The 16288-nt window shown below is 37.7% G+C and overlaps 1 protein-coding gene across 2 annotated transcripts in view; it reads left to right on the forward strand.

Annotated features, from left to right (window-relative positions):
* The first annotated feature begins 4890 nt into the window (after positions 1 to 4890).
* The window catches only part of HSF2 (heat shock transcription factor 2), a 33595-nt gene continuing 22197 nt past the window's right edge, over positions 4891 to 16288 (forward strand). The window contains exon 1 of one of the 2 annotated variants that reach the window (XM_090279804.1): positions 4891 to 5087. In XM_090279804.1, coding sequence (XP_090135930.1) covers positions 4995 to 5087 — 93 coding nt within the window. In that variant the 5' untranslated portion in view covers positions 4891 to 4994. The remainder of the gene's footprint in view (positions 5088 to 16288) is intronic. The other variant, XM_090279802.1, reaches the window with a different exon arrangement.

Raw genomic sequence — 16288 nt, forward strand, 5'->3', positions numbered from 1 at the left:
TGAGTTTTCTTTCTTATCAACATCTCTTTGCATGGGTCTGGGCCTCCACAAGATCTTGATTTGTGGGGTACATAGATTCCTTCCATTTATCAGCTGGCTGTTCAGGCTGCCTGTGACAGAGTGCCTTCATCTTGTTTCCAGAAAGTCCAAGAGCTGCATTAAAGTTTTAGATCCCTCATGTGTACTAGCTGCTACAGAAGTCACCTGCCTTATGAGTCCCTGTTTCCTCGTCCAACATCAATGAGTGGAAGAGGCTGAAGTTTGGGTGCTGAATCACCCTGGTTTGCTCCGGCTGAGGTAGTACCTGGGGCAGAGGACTTTCAGTACTAAAACAGAAATATCCTGCACAAACCTTAATGGTTGGATTCTAGCAAATCTAGTATACAATGGAACTTTCATGCAAAGCAGTCCCAGTACAAGTCTAGGGCAAGTGGTTCTAACTTAAAAAGATCCTCCGGCTGGTGTCTTTTGCATCCAAATTGTAGATGTAGAGAAAAATAAAGTACTCTGACCTTTTTGAAAATTTTAAGAAATTAAGTTTCATAGTCTTCTAGCTCTCTACTTATTCAGAGGACTACTAGTATAGGGTCTTTAAGCATTTTGCCACTGTTACCAGAGTTGTTTGTTTCAAAGACAAATGGCCACAAGCCTGGAACTCTATGACATTCCATTAATGTCTGGCATTAATGTCGAGATTCTCGTATTTGTTCCACTAATAGCTCCTTGGTCATATGCTTCTTTGTTAAGCTATCCTCATGCTCTCCCTGCCTTCATTTTCTTCTCTTATTAACTAAAAGTTTTATATGGGCTCAGATTTAATAAACTGTAAGAAGTTTCCTTATGAGATAAAAACCAAAGGGTTTCAAAAACTAAAATTATTCACTCAACAAATATTTATCAAGCAGTTCCTATATTATTAGCGCTGTGCTGCTAAAGAGGGATTCTAAGAACTAAATGAGCAATAGCAATGTGGTGAATACCATGAAGGTCAAGTTTCACATGCTATGGGAGCATATGGGAGAAACTAATCAAATTTGAGGGTCATGGAAGCTAAGTGATTGGTTAGCACTCAGGTTAATGTATTCATTGATTAAGTCAACAGATATTTATTGAGAGTCTAATGTGCACCAAGCACTGTAATAGCCACTGTACATGAGAATGAATGTAAATATGACATAGTCATTTATGTTGGAGTTTCATGGTCTAACATAAAAATACGTACAAATGAATAATTACAATATGATTTAATAAGGGCTGTAATAAAGCTCTTCAAGGAAGGTCTTACAAAAAAGGGTGACTTCTTTATGGAATTGTACTTGACCTAGAAAGTTAGGGAGGAACTCACAGGATAATGGAGGAGAAGAAGAGCTCTCCAGGCAGAGGCAACAGCTTGCAGAAATACATAGATGTGTGAAAGAACAGGGCCAGTAAGGTAACTACATGCAGTTGGGTGTGGTTAAGGATAACGTGTTTCTGAGGAGTGGTAGACAATGACTGGAATGGTAGGTGGCATAAGATCACAGAAGGTCTTTTATGACATCTTAAGGGGTTTGGATTTATTCTGAAAGTTGTGGGAAGTCACTGAATAGCTTTAAGTTAGGCAGTGATCTTTTCAGATTTGTGTTTTGGAAAGATATCTGTAAAGATTGTGAGGGTGGACTGGAGGAAGAAGTAAAATATCTGATCCTCAAAAACACTTTATGAAGTGAGTATGACAGCTATTTTCACTCATTTTACATAAAAGGATCTAGATGTCAAATGATTTGCTGAAGGTCTCCTAGGTCATTCCAAAATTGAACAAAATAAGCACTGTCCAGACAGTAATGTAGGTGGAAAGCTCTATGCCATTTACTTTTGGCTTCAGTCGTGTTATCCTTGAAAATAATCTTTAAAAGTTCTGTTTGCACTGCTAATTCCAACTGTTTTTGCATAATTGATTAGACAGAATTTGTACAATCTGAATCTAATGCTTCGAGGCATCAAAGTGCTCCACAATATTCTTTTCTATTTCTAGGCAAAGGTCTGGGTCACTCATATGTTCAAAATTTTCTAAATCTTGCACTCTAGGCTACAAAAGAGCCATTGAAATATTACAACATTTTTTTTTTTTGGAGTCAGCAGGAGGCAATTGGCTTTAAGACAGTGGTATTTGTGTCCTCTAATATTGTCAACATTTCAAAATTGTCACTGGCTCAAATTTATTTCTTCTGACATTTGTGGGATATTGTGGGTGGCAAATAATTTTGAATTAATAAGTTTGATTTGGTTTTGCTTCTCAGCTTTATAAATAAGTGCCAATGAGCCAATAGTGACTTTTCTCTTAGCTCAAAAATGTTTCTAGTCAATCAAGTTTATTAATTACAATCAATATTAAGGACTAAGTTCATAGAAAAAGAAAATATAGTAGTTTACATTATTCCTAGAATGTCTGGAATTTGTTAAAAGATGAAGGGTAACAACAAATCTATACGTGTTTTGCAAGGGAAGGTTAGTCTAACTTTTTCTTTAGAACAATGGCTCTTAGAGTGTGGTCCTAGGGCCGGCAGCATCTGTGTCACCTGGTAACTTGTTAGAAACACAAATTCTTAGCCTGAACTTCAGACCTACTGAATGGAGCGAGTGATAAAACAGCAATCTGTTTTTGCAGAAGCCCTCCAGGTGATTCTGATGTAGGCTAAAGTTTGAGGCACATTGGTGTAAAGGAAAAAAAGCATATGTTTCACACTATAAAGAACATGGCTTCAATTCTAACTCCAGCCCTGGAACTTTATACACATTATCTATTTCCTGGTTGCATCACCAGATTATCTGGTTATTGACTTAGCCCCTTAGCTTGCCTTATTAGTATTATAAATACTACCCAAGTTATTCTTATTCACTTGGTAGATTGGCAGTCTTCCTTCTCCGAGTGATTTGGATGCATGCTTAATTTTGAGAACTACTGGTCTATAAGGTATAATACACTGGAAGTACACCAGCAACATCACCTGAGGTGCCCAGTGCAAAATGAAAATTCAGCATCCCTTGTCCAAAAATGGAGAATTTCAAGATGATGACAATAGAGCATTAAACAAGGAACAGGCCCCACTAAGCACAGGCCAATGCTTGTACAGGTTAAATGCCCAAAGAGGAGTTTCTGCTTGTATCTAACTACACCTTTCCCACCCTCTTTCAGATGGGAGTAACACAATGCAACGGAAGTACGGCACATTTCCTCGTCAGACACCACCAGTCTTATCCACTGAGCTGTATGTCTTCATAGACTGACCACGCTCATTAACCTCTCCATCTTTGCTCACTGATATCTGCCTTCCTTTCCGCTGTGTAAGGTATTTGTACTTCAAGAGTCACCTTAAAGTCCTCGTCCTCCCTTAAGTCTTCCCTTACCACCTTAATTCCCTTAACTTTTGTCTTTCTAAACTTTTCAAGTACATGTTTTATACCGTAAATTTAGCTCTCATTTTAAAAATATTGGTGATTGCTGATCATTGTGTTCATCTTGTTTCTTGAGATAGAATATAAGCATCTTACGCAAGGAGATGGAGCCATCATCATACAATGGAAAGAGCACAGGCTTTTGAGGTGTGTCTTACTTACTAATTGTGATGAGATAAATTCATTCACATTGAGCCTCAGAATTTTCATTGGAAAAATGGGATAGTAATACTTAATTAGGCGTTTATGAGGATTAAATGAGATAATACATATTTGTAAAGACCTGGTATACATAAGGGCTCATCGAAGATTAGTTTCTTTATCAGCTGTACCCCACAATACATCTGATTTGCTTCAGCAGACAGACCAGTGCTGAACACAGAAGTTGCTATTCAATAAATTTTGCTCATTGTAAGTTAAATATATCCTTTTTTAATGTACTATTTTACACATATCCAGGAAGTCAGCCAATCCTATGTTAAATTTTGTATAAAGCGTTATTAGCTCAGACTTGTTACAATTCTATTTTCAAAGCACTTTCACATCTACTATGTTATTAATAATACTTTACATGGCTGAAAATAGATATATTCTTGTTTCCAATGAGGAAATGAGGAGGAATGGCATCGACAGATTAAGGGATTACTCTAATTTACAGTATAATACGCACTAAAGTGTCCTTGAAACTGGGTCTATATTCAAATATGCTGACTCCTTGTCCAATATTTCTTTCTCCACTATAACCGATTATCTCCAGCAAATAAGAATACACCTGCAAAGTGTAGGAACAATTGTTTTCGTTGATTAAAATAGTATAACACTGTTTCTTTTTATGTTGCGTACATAGTGGGCAATGTCTGTTGAAGTGCCTATTAAAGATCCTGATTCACAGTAGAGTGAGTTAAATTCCTTTTCTTTTTTTTTTTCAATAAACGTATTTTAAAGGGCCCATTTTCTCCTAATTAAAATGTAAGGACAATTTATTACTTTTAAGATAGTTTCAATTTGGGGCCTAACACATTATGCTTGAAAACTGCTCCCCTCTCCATTATACTCTTCCCTGCTAACCAGCGCAAACCACACATGCTTGACAAACTTATGACTCAGGCCTGTGAAGACATTTTTAAGTCTCTCAGCCACAGCCCAGGAAGCTAAAACTGTTCCCACGTGAAACAGACAAACATGGTCCCTAGGCCAAAGGTCCGCTACAGTAAAAGCTCTTGTATAAAATGCCAATGAGAAAGCAGCGCCCCCGTCTGCTCCCACCCCCTTCACGTCCATAGTATCCAATCGCTTTTCTCTGTCTTGCTGTCGGCGCCCGGGATTGGTCGGGAATGAGACGGCGCGGGGCCAGTGCGCACGGGCGAAACGCAGAGACTTGTCCATCACCTGCGGGCTTGTGGCCTCTCGTACTCGCTGTGCTCTTGGCGAGGTTGGGGGGCGGGGCTCGGGAACTGCTGCGCCTGCGTTGTGGGCGTTCTCGGGGAGCAGCTGCCGCCTCCGCCAACGCCACTGCTGCGTTCGGGTGTAGAATCTGGAATCCCTGCGCCTCGTTAACAATGAAGCAGAGTTCGAACGTGCCAGCTTTCCTCAGCAAGCTGTGGACGCTTGTGGAAGAAACCCACACCAATGAGTTTATCACCTGGAGCCAGGTATGGGTCAGGGGTATGGTGGCCTCCGAAGCCCCTGACTAATCGCCTCGTTTCTCGCTCTCTCCCGCGGGGTTGTCCCTCGCGGCCTGTGGCTCGATGCCCTGTGCGAGGCCCGTGGGGGGGGGGGCGGGGCGCCGCGGGCCTGGGTATTCGGTCTTGTGGAGGACTCCTTGTGTTATTGTTCCCGCGGGGAGCTGTGGCGAGCTGCGGAGAGCTGCTGGGGTTCTGACGGGCGCTTCTATCCCAGGCCGCGGTGGGGGAGGGGCGGCCCGCGTGGGGCGCCGCGTCCGCCGAGGCCTCGTAACGGTCCTGCCCGGTGGGCATTCGGAACCTGCCGGACGGAGAAGGGTCGGCCGATGAGCCGAGGGCGCAGGAGCTGCGTTACTGCACACTCATCCTCGGTTCCCCCGTCCCGAGCCGGGCTCGCGGGTTAAGAACAGGCAGCCCTGGGCGGGATCTTCAACGCCAGGGTTGATCTGAGGAAATCTACCTCGGTGACCGGATTCTCCTCTCTGAACATACACCCCACTTTACATCTGGGATTTTTATGAGGAGAGCAGTCAGGGAAGGAGGCAGGTGTTCAAATGCAGGTTATTGCTTATCAATAGGTTTTAAAATATAATGTAGAAAATAGGAGATTATGAGCCATTTGTATGCACGGATTTTTATGATTTTTTTTTTAATCAAAGTGCTTGTAGACGTTGAGTAACTTAGGAAGGGTCTGTTTAAAAAGAATCACTCAATTGACAGTTGCTTCAGAGCGGTAGGTGGAATGCCTCGATTATTATTTTGATCCCAACTGTGCGGCTAAAACAGGGATGACCTTAGTCAAGCTCTGATTCTTGTCTGGCCTATGCTGGGCGTTGGTAAAACGAATGGGTCGCCTAGGTGATCCGAGACCACGCCGACTTCCAAACACTAAGATTCTAAGCAGAATGAGTTTTACGTGAACAATGCGTTTGCGTCCGAACGCACGCTTAGGCCTTTGGGATTGAAGGGCAGTGGCTTTCCCCTACTTACTGTAGGTGATCATCTGTTTGGGATATTTTCTTGTTTCCAGGTCTGGAGAAGAAGTGAAAACTCCCTGCACCGTTCCTGGCACTTGTTAAGTGCTGAGTAAATGTTCTCTCCCCTCTTTTTCTTTTCTGTTCCTTTCCTTTCATAGGAGTCCTCAGTTTGATTCTCTGTGTTGAGTGCTGAAACGGGGACTACTAACACTGCATTTTAACTTACGTTACTGTCATTTGTTCTTTTTTGTTTATTTGTTTCAATCTTCCTTCTGGGACTTAATTTTTTTTTTTTTTTGAAGGTGTCATCAACTGGATGGTATTAAGCATCTGATGAATTATGTACAGTTGTACAAAGAAAGGTGAAAATAGGGAAACCAGCTGCCTGCATACACTTAAAAATAAACAGATGTCTCATGCTTTCATCAGTCAGAAGGATTAAAAGTTGACAAGGGTGGATCAGCACAGACTGCTGTTACTCAGCTTGTGTTCATGTTGGACATTGAACTGAGAGTCTCCCGCCAGCCAAGCTGACTTTATCATACTTTTTTGACTTGCATGGGTGTTTTTGCTTTTATTGCCCAGAAATGGTACATAAATATATTGATAATTGGTTTTAATTAAAGGGCATCATGTCAGTGGCAGTGGTCTAACACATTCTTATTAGCCAAAATAATTTAATAACATTTGTATGGACAGTATCAAATATGGATAGTTTCATACTAACCCATAACTGCATCATTTTGTGAATGCTCAGCCAAATAAGCAACTTAAAATCACTCTCATTTTCCCCATTACTAAGTCTAAACTGTACATTTTCTAATATATAATGGGGCAATTAAAATATAAATTAATTGAGGGCAGGACAGTATCTATGCCAGGAACACAGTAGAAACAATAAATATCTGATGAATCAATGAAATTCTTGAAATATATAATGGGAATTGTAAGAATGATGATAAAGATAGGATTATGCCTGAAAAGAACCTTAGAAATCGTTTAGGTTAGCCTTATCATGGAGATAAGGATTTGAGACTTAGGTTAGATAAGTTGTTCATAATTACAAAGGTAGCCATTATTTGAGGTGGAAAACTAGCTATTATTTGAGGTGGAAATCTAACATAGATTTCTAACCTTCTAGATCAGTGTTTCAGCAACACTACTACAACTTAATACAGGAAAGCACAATATTTAGTTACCAAAGTGTTACCTTTTCACAAGTCAGTGGACAATTCTGGATTTAATATTGTTTAGGGCTAAAGCTTAGTGGCTTAGGGAAGCTCTCTCAACTCTTCCACAGATTTTTCCAAAAACAGTGACAATGAAAGGTAAAGCTTTAAACAATGATGTTAGATGGAAAAACTAAAATAAATTACTCTCGTATTTTAAAAGTTGCTATTTAAAAAAAAGTTACTTAGAAAAACTTGTTTCTGGTTTCCTTCAAACTTGTTTTGCTGAACTTTTGTTGGGTAATTTAGCATATATACTGTTTCAGTGAAAATCATATTAAGACCTTTTAGAAGCAGCAGATGTTTTGAAAAGGCAATAGTTTATGCAATTTTTTTTTTCCACTTGTGAAAAGAGTTTACTCCTCTGGCTTGAATATAAGGCTAGAGGAGAAGACGCTTACCAACCAAAGTTTGGCTTAACATTCCTAAAGATGTGTGTAACTTTAGTTTTCTTTGAAACTTGTAGTATGACAAAAATTTAAAATGAAATATTCCATTCTCAACATGATAGAAACACAATATTCCAAGCAATCAAAATTATGCTAAGTAATAGAAATGTCTTTAGATCCAGAGTGTTTTAAAAACTTATTGTACTTTTTGAAAATTTTTTCCCATATTCTCCCCATGGAAGCTTCTTTTTACTTTCTATCTTGGCTCCTTCAGTTCCTGTAATTTCAAATTTTTATTTAGCTAGTTTGGCCTTGGTAGGTAGTGTATTGCTGAATCAAGGACAGATAGTACTATTGGACAACTTAAAGCTGTTTCAGTTATAAGAGTCCTAAAGAGAGGACACAGGTTTAACTTGAAAGCATCTTGGGAAACTTGACATTCAGAGATGAAGTTATGGAAGTTGATGGAAAGTTATTGTCATTGATAGTAAGAAACAGTTTTTACTGCTATCGATACTTGGTACTCATGTATGTTGAAGTGAAACAGTATAAAAAAAGAAAAATAAGTGAAAAGTCATTGTTTTGTCTCTTCTTCAGATTACTTGAGAAGACCAAGAAGTGATTTCCACTGAAGACTTTATATCCACATGTTCTTGTGTGTGTTCTTTGGCATTCTGTACATCCCTATCCCTCGCAGTTCAGCAGAGACAAATCTGAAAATACAAGTGGAAGGGTACAAAAACAGAATTTGCTGTTTTGGTTGTGTTTGCTCTGTAGGCTCTTAAACCTCCCAATGTTCTGGTATCATTTTGAAATTCTCAGCAACCATTGTGTTATGGCAGTATTCCCAAGTGAAAATAATAAAGGTCATAAGTGTGACAGAAATCCACCTTAAATGGACCTACAGGAAAGTTGAAAGACTGAGGAGTGTTTTTAATTTGTATATATAAGAGAATGAGCTCGAGGCTCAGAAGGAATAGTTGAACATTAAGAAGTTGTATACTGATTATTTAAAAAAGCATTGCTAATTCCTATTCTTAAAGATGTTTTAAAGTAATGGGGCTGAAGTATTAGATTATTAGTAAGAGTGTTTTAGATGTTTTTAACCAAGAGCAGTTTAAACACTAACAACTGTTGCTACTCTTTGGAAGCTCGTCAGCATTTATGGGTGTTACACTTCCGAAGCTTGTCAACATTATTCTCCCACTGTACTCTCTAATGGCTTTCTGCCCCTTGTAAAGTGTGTAGGGGGAGTTCTGGGTTGTATTGCTTGAACTTTACAGGTCTAAAACATCAGTAAGGTGGAATGTTTGCACTCAATTAATTTTAGAATGGAGACTACAGGAATATCATAAGTGGAGAGACACAATATAAGTGAATGAAGGCTGAGTATGTGTGAGAGAGTGGAAATAACCAGGAGGCATTCATTTCCTCATTTGATATAATCCAAGAGTTGAAATTCTAAAAATAAAATTTGATGTACTGTGACACAAATTTATTCAATCACAAATATTTGTTGTCAGTCTTGTTATGGCTAGACAATGTGCTATTACTACATTCAATAGTAAACTAAGTGTCTGCCATCATAGAGCTTACATTCCAGTGAAGGATACTGATAATTAAAAAGTAAGCAAACACAAATAATATAATATAGTTAGTGTAAGTACTATAAAGAAAACAAAGCATGGTGAAAAAAGAGTGTGTCAATTTAGAGTCCGTTTAGGAGACTAGTCACGATTTTTTGATTAGGGAAAGTTTAATAAAATTCTGACTATATTAGGTGAACTGGAGTAAAGAAAACTATAGATTATAGGAATAGCAGTTATAAGAAGCAGCCATCACTACTAGGACTAAGGTGGAGTGCCCAATTAAAAGCCCTCTTCATAAGCCTTCCTAGCCATTTTGGAAAGAGTGCGACCATGTTGCACTGAATGGCAAAGAAGTTACTGGTGCCACACTGGTGGAACTTACTGGAAATTCACCCTTCAGAACGTGCCAGGAAATGTAACCTCTAGGGTAGAGGCTGGCAAACTGTGGCCATGAGCCAGCAATCTGTTTTGCGAATGAAGTTTAATTGGAACATAGCCATGCTTAGTTTATTACATATCGTTCATATAGTTGCCTTCTTGCTATAGTGGCAGACTTATGACCCTATGATCTGCAAGCTTAAAATACTATATAGCACTTTAAGAAAGTGTTTATCAGCCCTTGCTCTATAAGAGGGGTCCCCAACCTCCTATGGTCTGGACCAGCCTGTTAGGAACAGGACCACACAGCAAGAGGTGAGCTTGAATGTAATGCACTTGAATCATCCCAAAACCATCCCTCCACCCTGGTCCATGGAAAAATTGTCTTCCATGAAACCGGTTTCTTGTGCCAATGTGGTTGGGGACTGCTACTCTAGAGTATACTAGAAAGCTGTTCATGGGGAGGTGTCCTATTAGAGATACTCTAATTTGAAACCCCGCCCAGGGGGAGGGAGTTTTGGGGGAAGCTGCTAGCCTTGGGGTGCTCCATGTACTGCAAGAGCTAGTTGCTGAAGAAGCTTTATGCAGTGAAGGAGCCTGTTAAGGACACTGGAATCAAGAGGGAGAATTTTTTCCTCTTTTAATGTCTCTCTAGTATCTTCTACTGACAAAACTTAACACCATGCCAGCTAGAAAAAGATATTTATGGGACCCAGCTACATGTTTGCAGAGCAGACAATGAAGAATTAATTTGGAGCAATAAATTGATAACTAGTATATGAAATAACAGATTTATGGGTATTTTAAGGAATGAGGAAAGCCTTCCTGCACAGTTGCCTTTGAGCAAAGACCTGAATGATTAGAAAGGATGGACCAAAAAAGAATGGCAAATGTAAAGGCCTTGAACATGGCATGTTCATGTGATTGGAAAAGGCACATGTGGATAGAGTATCCTTAGCGAATATGAGAGTGAGATCAGAAAGGTAGGCAGGAGCAGATGTTTTGCATAGAGCCTTAGGGCTGTAGTTAGAAGACTGTTACAGTTTTCCACTATGGTATTGAATATAGTGTGGCTGAAACTAGAGTAGTAGCAGTAGAGGTGGTGAGTATTCGGGTTTGATACTCACTTTGAAGGCAAAGCTGCAGAACTTACTGATAAATTGCCTGGAGTTGGAGGAGAGACAGAAGAATTAGATTGGACCTCAGCAGCAGGATGAATGATGGTACCATTTATTAAGATGTAGGATGATTTGGAGAAATGCCGGAGTGGAGGGGGGCATATTAACTTTGAGATTACAAATGGATCGCTAGTATTATTTGAAAATTATTTTATTTTGCTTACATTTTCATTGACCACACTTAGTCATATGGCCACTCCTAATTTTAAAGGAGGTGCTCAATATTTCAAAACAGCCTGAATAACTTCTATACTTAAGATGTACATGTGGAAATGTTGAATAGGGTGTTTGGATATAAGACTGGCGTTCAGGGTGGAGTTTGGATCTTGTAAGTGGTAAAAGCCATGGGACTGGATGAGATCATCCAAGGAGACAAATGAAGATAGAAGGAACTGAAAGTGTGGGTATTCCAACATTTAGAGGGTATGAGGAGGAGAAAAATCCAGCCAAAGAGATTGAGAAAGAACAATGAGAGAGGAAAAACGGACTGAGGTCATAGAAGTTAACGGAAGAAAATAGTTCAAGAAAGAGAAGTCATATGCTGTTGTGATTATTTTTATACGTCTTTCCTGGTGTATATAAGCAAAATTTTTTTCTAAGGTATATGCACCTACGTTGAAGGGTAGAATTGTTGGAAAATAGAGTATGAAATGTTCAACTTCAAGATAGTTCAAGTTGTTTTCCAAAGAGAGCAAACCAGTGTATACTTTTTAAAGCCATATATGAGATTTTCTATTAATATGCATATTCAAAATTTGATTTTATCATTTTTACCAATTACTGGATGTAAAGTGTTATCTTAATGAGGTTTTAATTTATAATTCCCCGATTACTAATAAGTTCAAACACCTTCTTGTGTTTATTGACCATTTATGTTTCCTGTTCTTTGAAATGTTTGACCTTTTTTCTGTTGGATGATTTATTTTTTATTATTTGTAGGAACTCCTTGTATATTCTGTATATTCATTTTTTTGTATATGTGTGCTGCCTATATCTTCTCTCAGTTTGTGGCTTATCTTTTTACATTGTGTTGATGAGCAGAAGTTCTTAATTTTAGTATAGTTTAATATGTCTTTTTTGTGGTCTGTGATTTTTGTTTCTTCAGAATGTTTTCCCTTATTCCAGAAGGAGAAAAATACTTTTCCATCTCCTTTTCTTTTGGAAGTTTTAAAGGTTAACATTTTGTATCTTTATCACCTGGAATTGATTTTTCTGTCATATGAGGGATCCAGTTTCATTATTTTTAATATAAATATTTAGCTGTTCTAGCCCCTTTATGGAATAGTTTCTTCTTTCTCCAGTGGTGTGCATTACTACCTCTGTCTTATAGCAAAATTATATATTGTGGTTTTGTTTCTAGGTTCTCTATTCTATTTTATCAATCACATATCACATGCCCTTATCACATGGCTTAATTACCATAGCTTTATAAAAAGTCTTGCTTTGGGAGGGCAGCTTATTCTTCAGGAGTGTCTTAACTATTGTTGGTCTTGGATCTTCCGTATATGTTTTAAAATCAAGTTCTATTAAAAAAAAAAACCTATGGGATTTTTTATTGGAATTGCATTGAAACTGCAACAGATTAGGGAAAATAGATACCTTTATTAACACTGAGTATTTCCATGAACAAGACTTATTTCTAAATTCATTTTCTTGTTTAATAAAGTTTTATAATTTTTTGCAATTAGGTCTTGCATATTTTTGTTAGATTTCTCTCTAGGTATTTTATAGATGTTGTTTTTGGTCTCCTTTAGTCTAAAATATATTTTTAACTGTTGCTACTAATTAAAACTACAAGTGCCATTTGTACATTTATAATAAACCAGTGAGCTAATTGTTTTACTCAGGTTCTCTTAAGGGTACATCTATAACATCTGTAAATGACAATTTTGTTCTTTCTTTTAGAACCTTATACTTCAGTTTGTTTTCTTTTGCAGTGGCTAAGACCTCGGTAAGGGTGTCAAATAGAAGCAGCAATCATACATAGGACTCCTTTTCCGTATTTTAAAAGGGAACATTTTTAATATTTCCCTCTCAAACACTAGCTTTTAAAATTCTGAGTTTTTAATTTATTTATTTTTGTTTTTGATGTCAAACTTATTAGAGTGTATTCTTCTCTTACATCTGAAGCTGCCCAGCCAGCCATACTTAGTTCCTCTTCTTCAGTGGTTTGCTGAAGTTCTGGACATTAGCTCCAGATTCTAAGCAGGGATATGGGACGGAGGGGTTTAACAATATGAATCTCTCCCAGACCCTTTTAGAAGCATTTCTGGAAGCCCCACTGAATATGTTCTACCTTTATCTTATTAGTCAAGTGTGTTATTTGGCCACCTCTAATTGTAAGGGAGACTGAGAAATGTAATTGCAGCATCAAATGAAATTGTGATTCAGCTATTAAGAGAGGATCATCCTTGTTGCATATGGCAGTATCTTTCTTTTTTTAAAGTTGAGTACTGTCCCATTGTGGAATATATATATGCGAATACATACAAGGTCTGTCCAGAAGGTATCCAGTCATGTGCTCTGAAAAAGAGATATACACTGAGGAAGATACAAGAAACATTGTACATCACGCAATAACGCCTAAGTCCCCTTAAAAGTAGGTCCCCTTGGGACCACACACAGTTCTCCCAGTCACCATGCCATCACCTGCAAATCTCATCAACAGTCTGAAATCTCTTCCCTTTCAAAGGTGATTTTCGTTTTGGGAAAAGCCAGAAGTTGAAGGGGACCAAGTATGGGCTTTAGGAGGGCTGAGTCACCTGGGTGATTTGATGTTTCACCAAAAACCTCTGCATGAGATGGGATGCATGAGCAGGTGCGTGGCCAGTCACTAGTTACCCATAGCATCAGCCTTCTGAATCTGAATAGTTTCTGCAGAGGAATGTTCAAGCCTAACACAAAATTTGAAGCAGATTTGTTGCTCTACTCTCTCAGTCATTTTGAATGCGATGGCCACACAGTACAAATGCTCACCCAACAGCATCTACCGCCCCCGCTAACCAGTACAGTGAAGTTACTGTTGTTCATGCATGCACATTCCAGTCCACTCTCCTTGGCTGCCAGGTTACATAGTTCATTGTACAAACTATTACTATATTAAACGCGGCTGGATTTTTTCCGGACAGACCTTGTATACACACAAACATACACGTATACACATAATGTATATCACACATGTACATGATATGCATATAGATATATACACACATGTCTACCACACACGTGTATTTGTATAGAAACAAAATATCACAAGTTTTAATTAATTTTTTTCATTGATGGGTGAATACTTAGGATTTTCCATATCTTGACTACTGTGAATACAGCTGCAATGAGCATGGACCTGCAGATATCTCTTTGAGGTACTGATTCCAGTTCCTTTGTGTATATATCCAGAAGAGGGATTATTGGATCATATGTTCTGTCTTTTTTTTAAGGTAACCTTCATACTGTTTTCCATAATGGCTATACCAGTGTACCTCCCACCAACAGTGTATAAGGGTTCTTTTCTTCCACATCTTTGGCAACATATTCTTTTATTTTTTGATAATAGCCACCCTAACAGGTATGAGGTGATACTTCATTTCAGTTTTGATTTGCATGTCCCTGCTGTTTAGTAATGTTGAGTACCTTTTCATATACCCGTTAGCTATTTGTATGTCTTTTGAGGAAAAAGGTCTATTCAAGTACTTTGCCTATTTTGTTAACTGTGGAGTTTTTTGTTGAGTTATATGCTCATATATTTTGGATCTTAATGCTTTATCAGATATATTATTCAAATATTTCCTTTCATTTTATTAGGTTATTTTGTTGATTTCTTTGCTATGCAGATGGAGATAATATATTAGGTTGACTAATAGTTATTTCAGTGTGTGCATATATATCAAATCATTGTGTTGCCAACATTAAACATATATAATTTTAATTTTAAAAAATAAAAGAAAAATTTAAAAGTAGAAGACCCTGGAGATGGGTAAGCAGGTAGCAGCCTCTGTGAATAAATTTATTACATTTTAGCTGTATGGCTTCTGGATTTATTACATATGTCATGCTCCCAAAAGAGTGAGGCATCAGTGAGTTAGCATTGAGCTTTAGTTTTTTTTTTTTTCCAAATGGAGAGTTTATTAACTAATCCTTTTCTCTCTTGATTTCCTTCCTGATTTGAATGCTACCTTTATTCTCTGTTAAATTCTCAGATAGAGTTGCTTCTTCTTTTGTACTCTCTAGCCTACCCTTTCTTTAGTATCAAACTTTTATAAACACTGTGATTCTACCGTCTGTATGAGATAGGGTTACCACTTCTTTCATCTTGTATTTAGTATTTTGCCTATTGCTATATAATTACTTTTACCAATGAACTTCAGTACTTAATATTTCCTTGTGTTAGCAGCTCTTCACCCTTTTTTATTTTTTTCATTGAGAGGGAATTTAATGTATTGGTTAATTTAGGGAGAAGTAACAGCTTTGCAGCAGTATATTTGTCTTTCTGTAGTTTAGTATTTTCTGAAGGCTCTTGTGTATTTTTAAAATTATTTTTAGATACTTGACACTTTTCTATTATTGTGACTCTTAGTCCATTTTAGTTTTAATTTTGTTGTGCTAAAACATACATAACATAAAATTAACCATTTTTACCATTTTTAATTATACAGTTCAGTACCATTAAGTATATTCACATTTGTTATGAAATCATCACTACCATTCGTATCCAGAATGTTTTTCATCTTCTCAAACTGAAACTTCATAATCATTAGTCGTAACTTCCATTTCCTTCCGTCCTCCTAGTCTATTGTACTATCTATGAATTTGACTATTCTAAATACCTCATATAAGTGGAATCATACAGTATTTGTCCTTTTGTAACTAGTTTATTTCCCTTAGCCTACTATTTTCAAGGTTCATCCATGTTGTAGCATGTCTCAGTTTCCTTCTTCAGGGCTAAATAATATTCCATTGTATATATATAACACACTTTATTTATTCATCTGTCAGTGGACATTTGGATTGCTTCCACCTTTTGCCTACTGTGAATAATGCTACTATGAACATGGGTGTACAAATATCCTTTCAAGTCCCTGCTCAATTCTTTTGGGTATACACATAGAAATAGAATTATATGGTAATTCCGTGTTTAATTTTTTGAGGAACCACCATCCTCATTTTTACAGTGGCTGCTCTGTTTCACATGCCCACCGGCAATATGCACAGGGGTTCCAATTTCTCTACATCCTCACCAATACTTATTTTCTATTTTTACCCCCTGTGTGTGTGTGTTTTAATAACGGCCATCCTGATGGCTATGAAGTGGTAATATTGTGGTTTTGGTTTTCATTTCCTTGACGATTAGTGATGTTAGACAGTTTTTCATGTGTTTATTGGTCATTGTATGTCTTCTTTGGAAAAATGTCTACTCAAGTCCTTTGCTCATTTC

This window comes from Furipterus horrens, unplaced genomic scaffold (genome assembly GCF_987537825.1).
Source record: "Furipterus horrens unplaced genomic scaffold, mFurHor1.1.pri manual_scaffold_6, whole genome shotgun sequence".
Classification (NCBI taxonomy): domain Eukaryota; kingdom Metazoa; phylum Chordata; class Mammalia; order Chiroptera; family Furipteridae; genus Furipterus; species Furipterus horrens.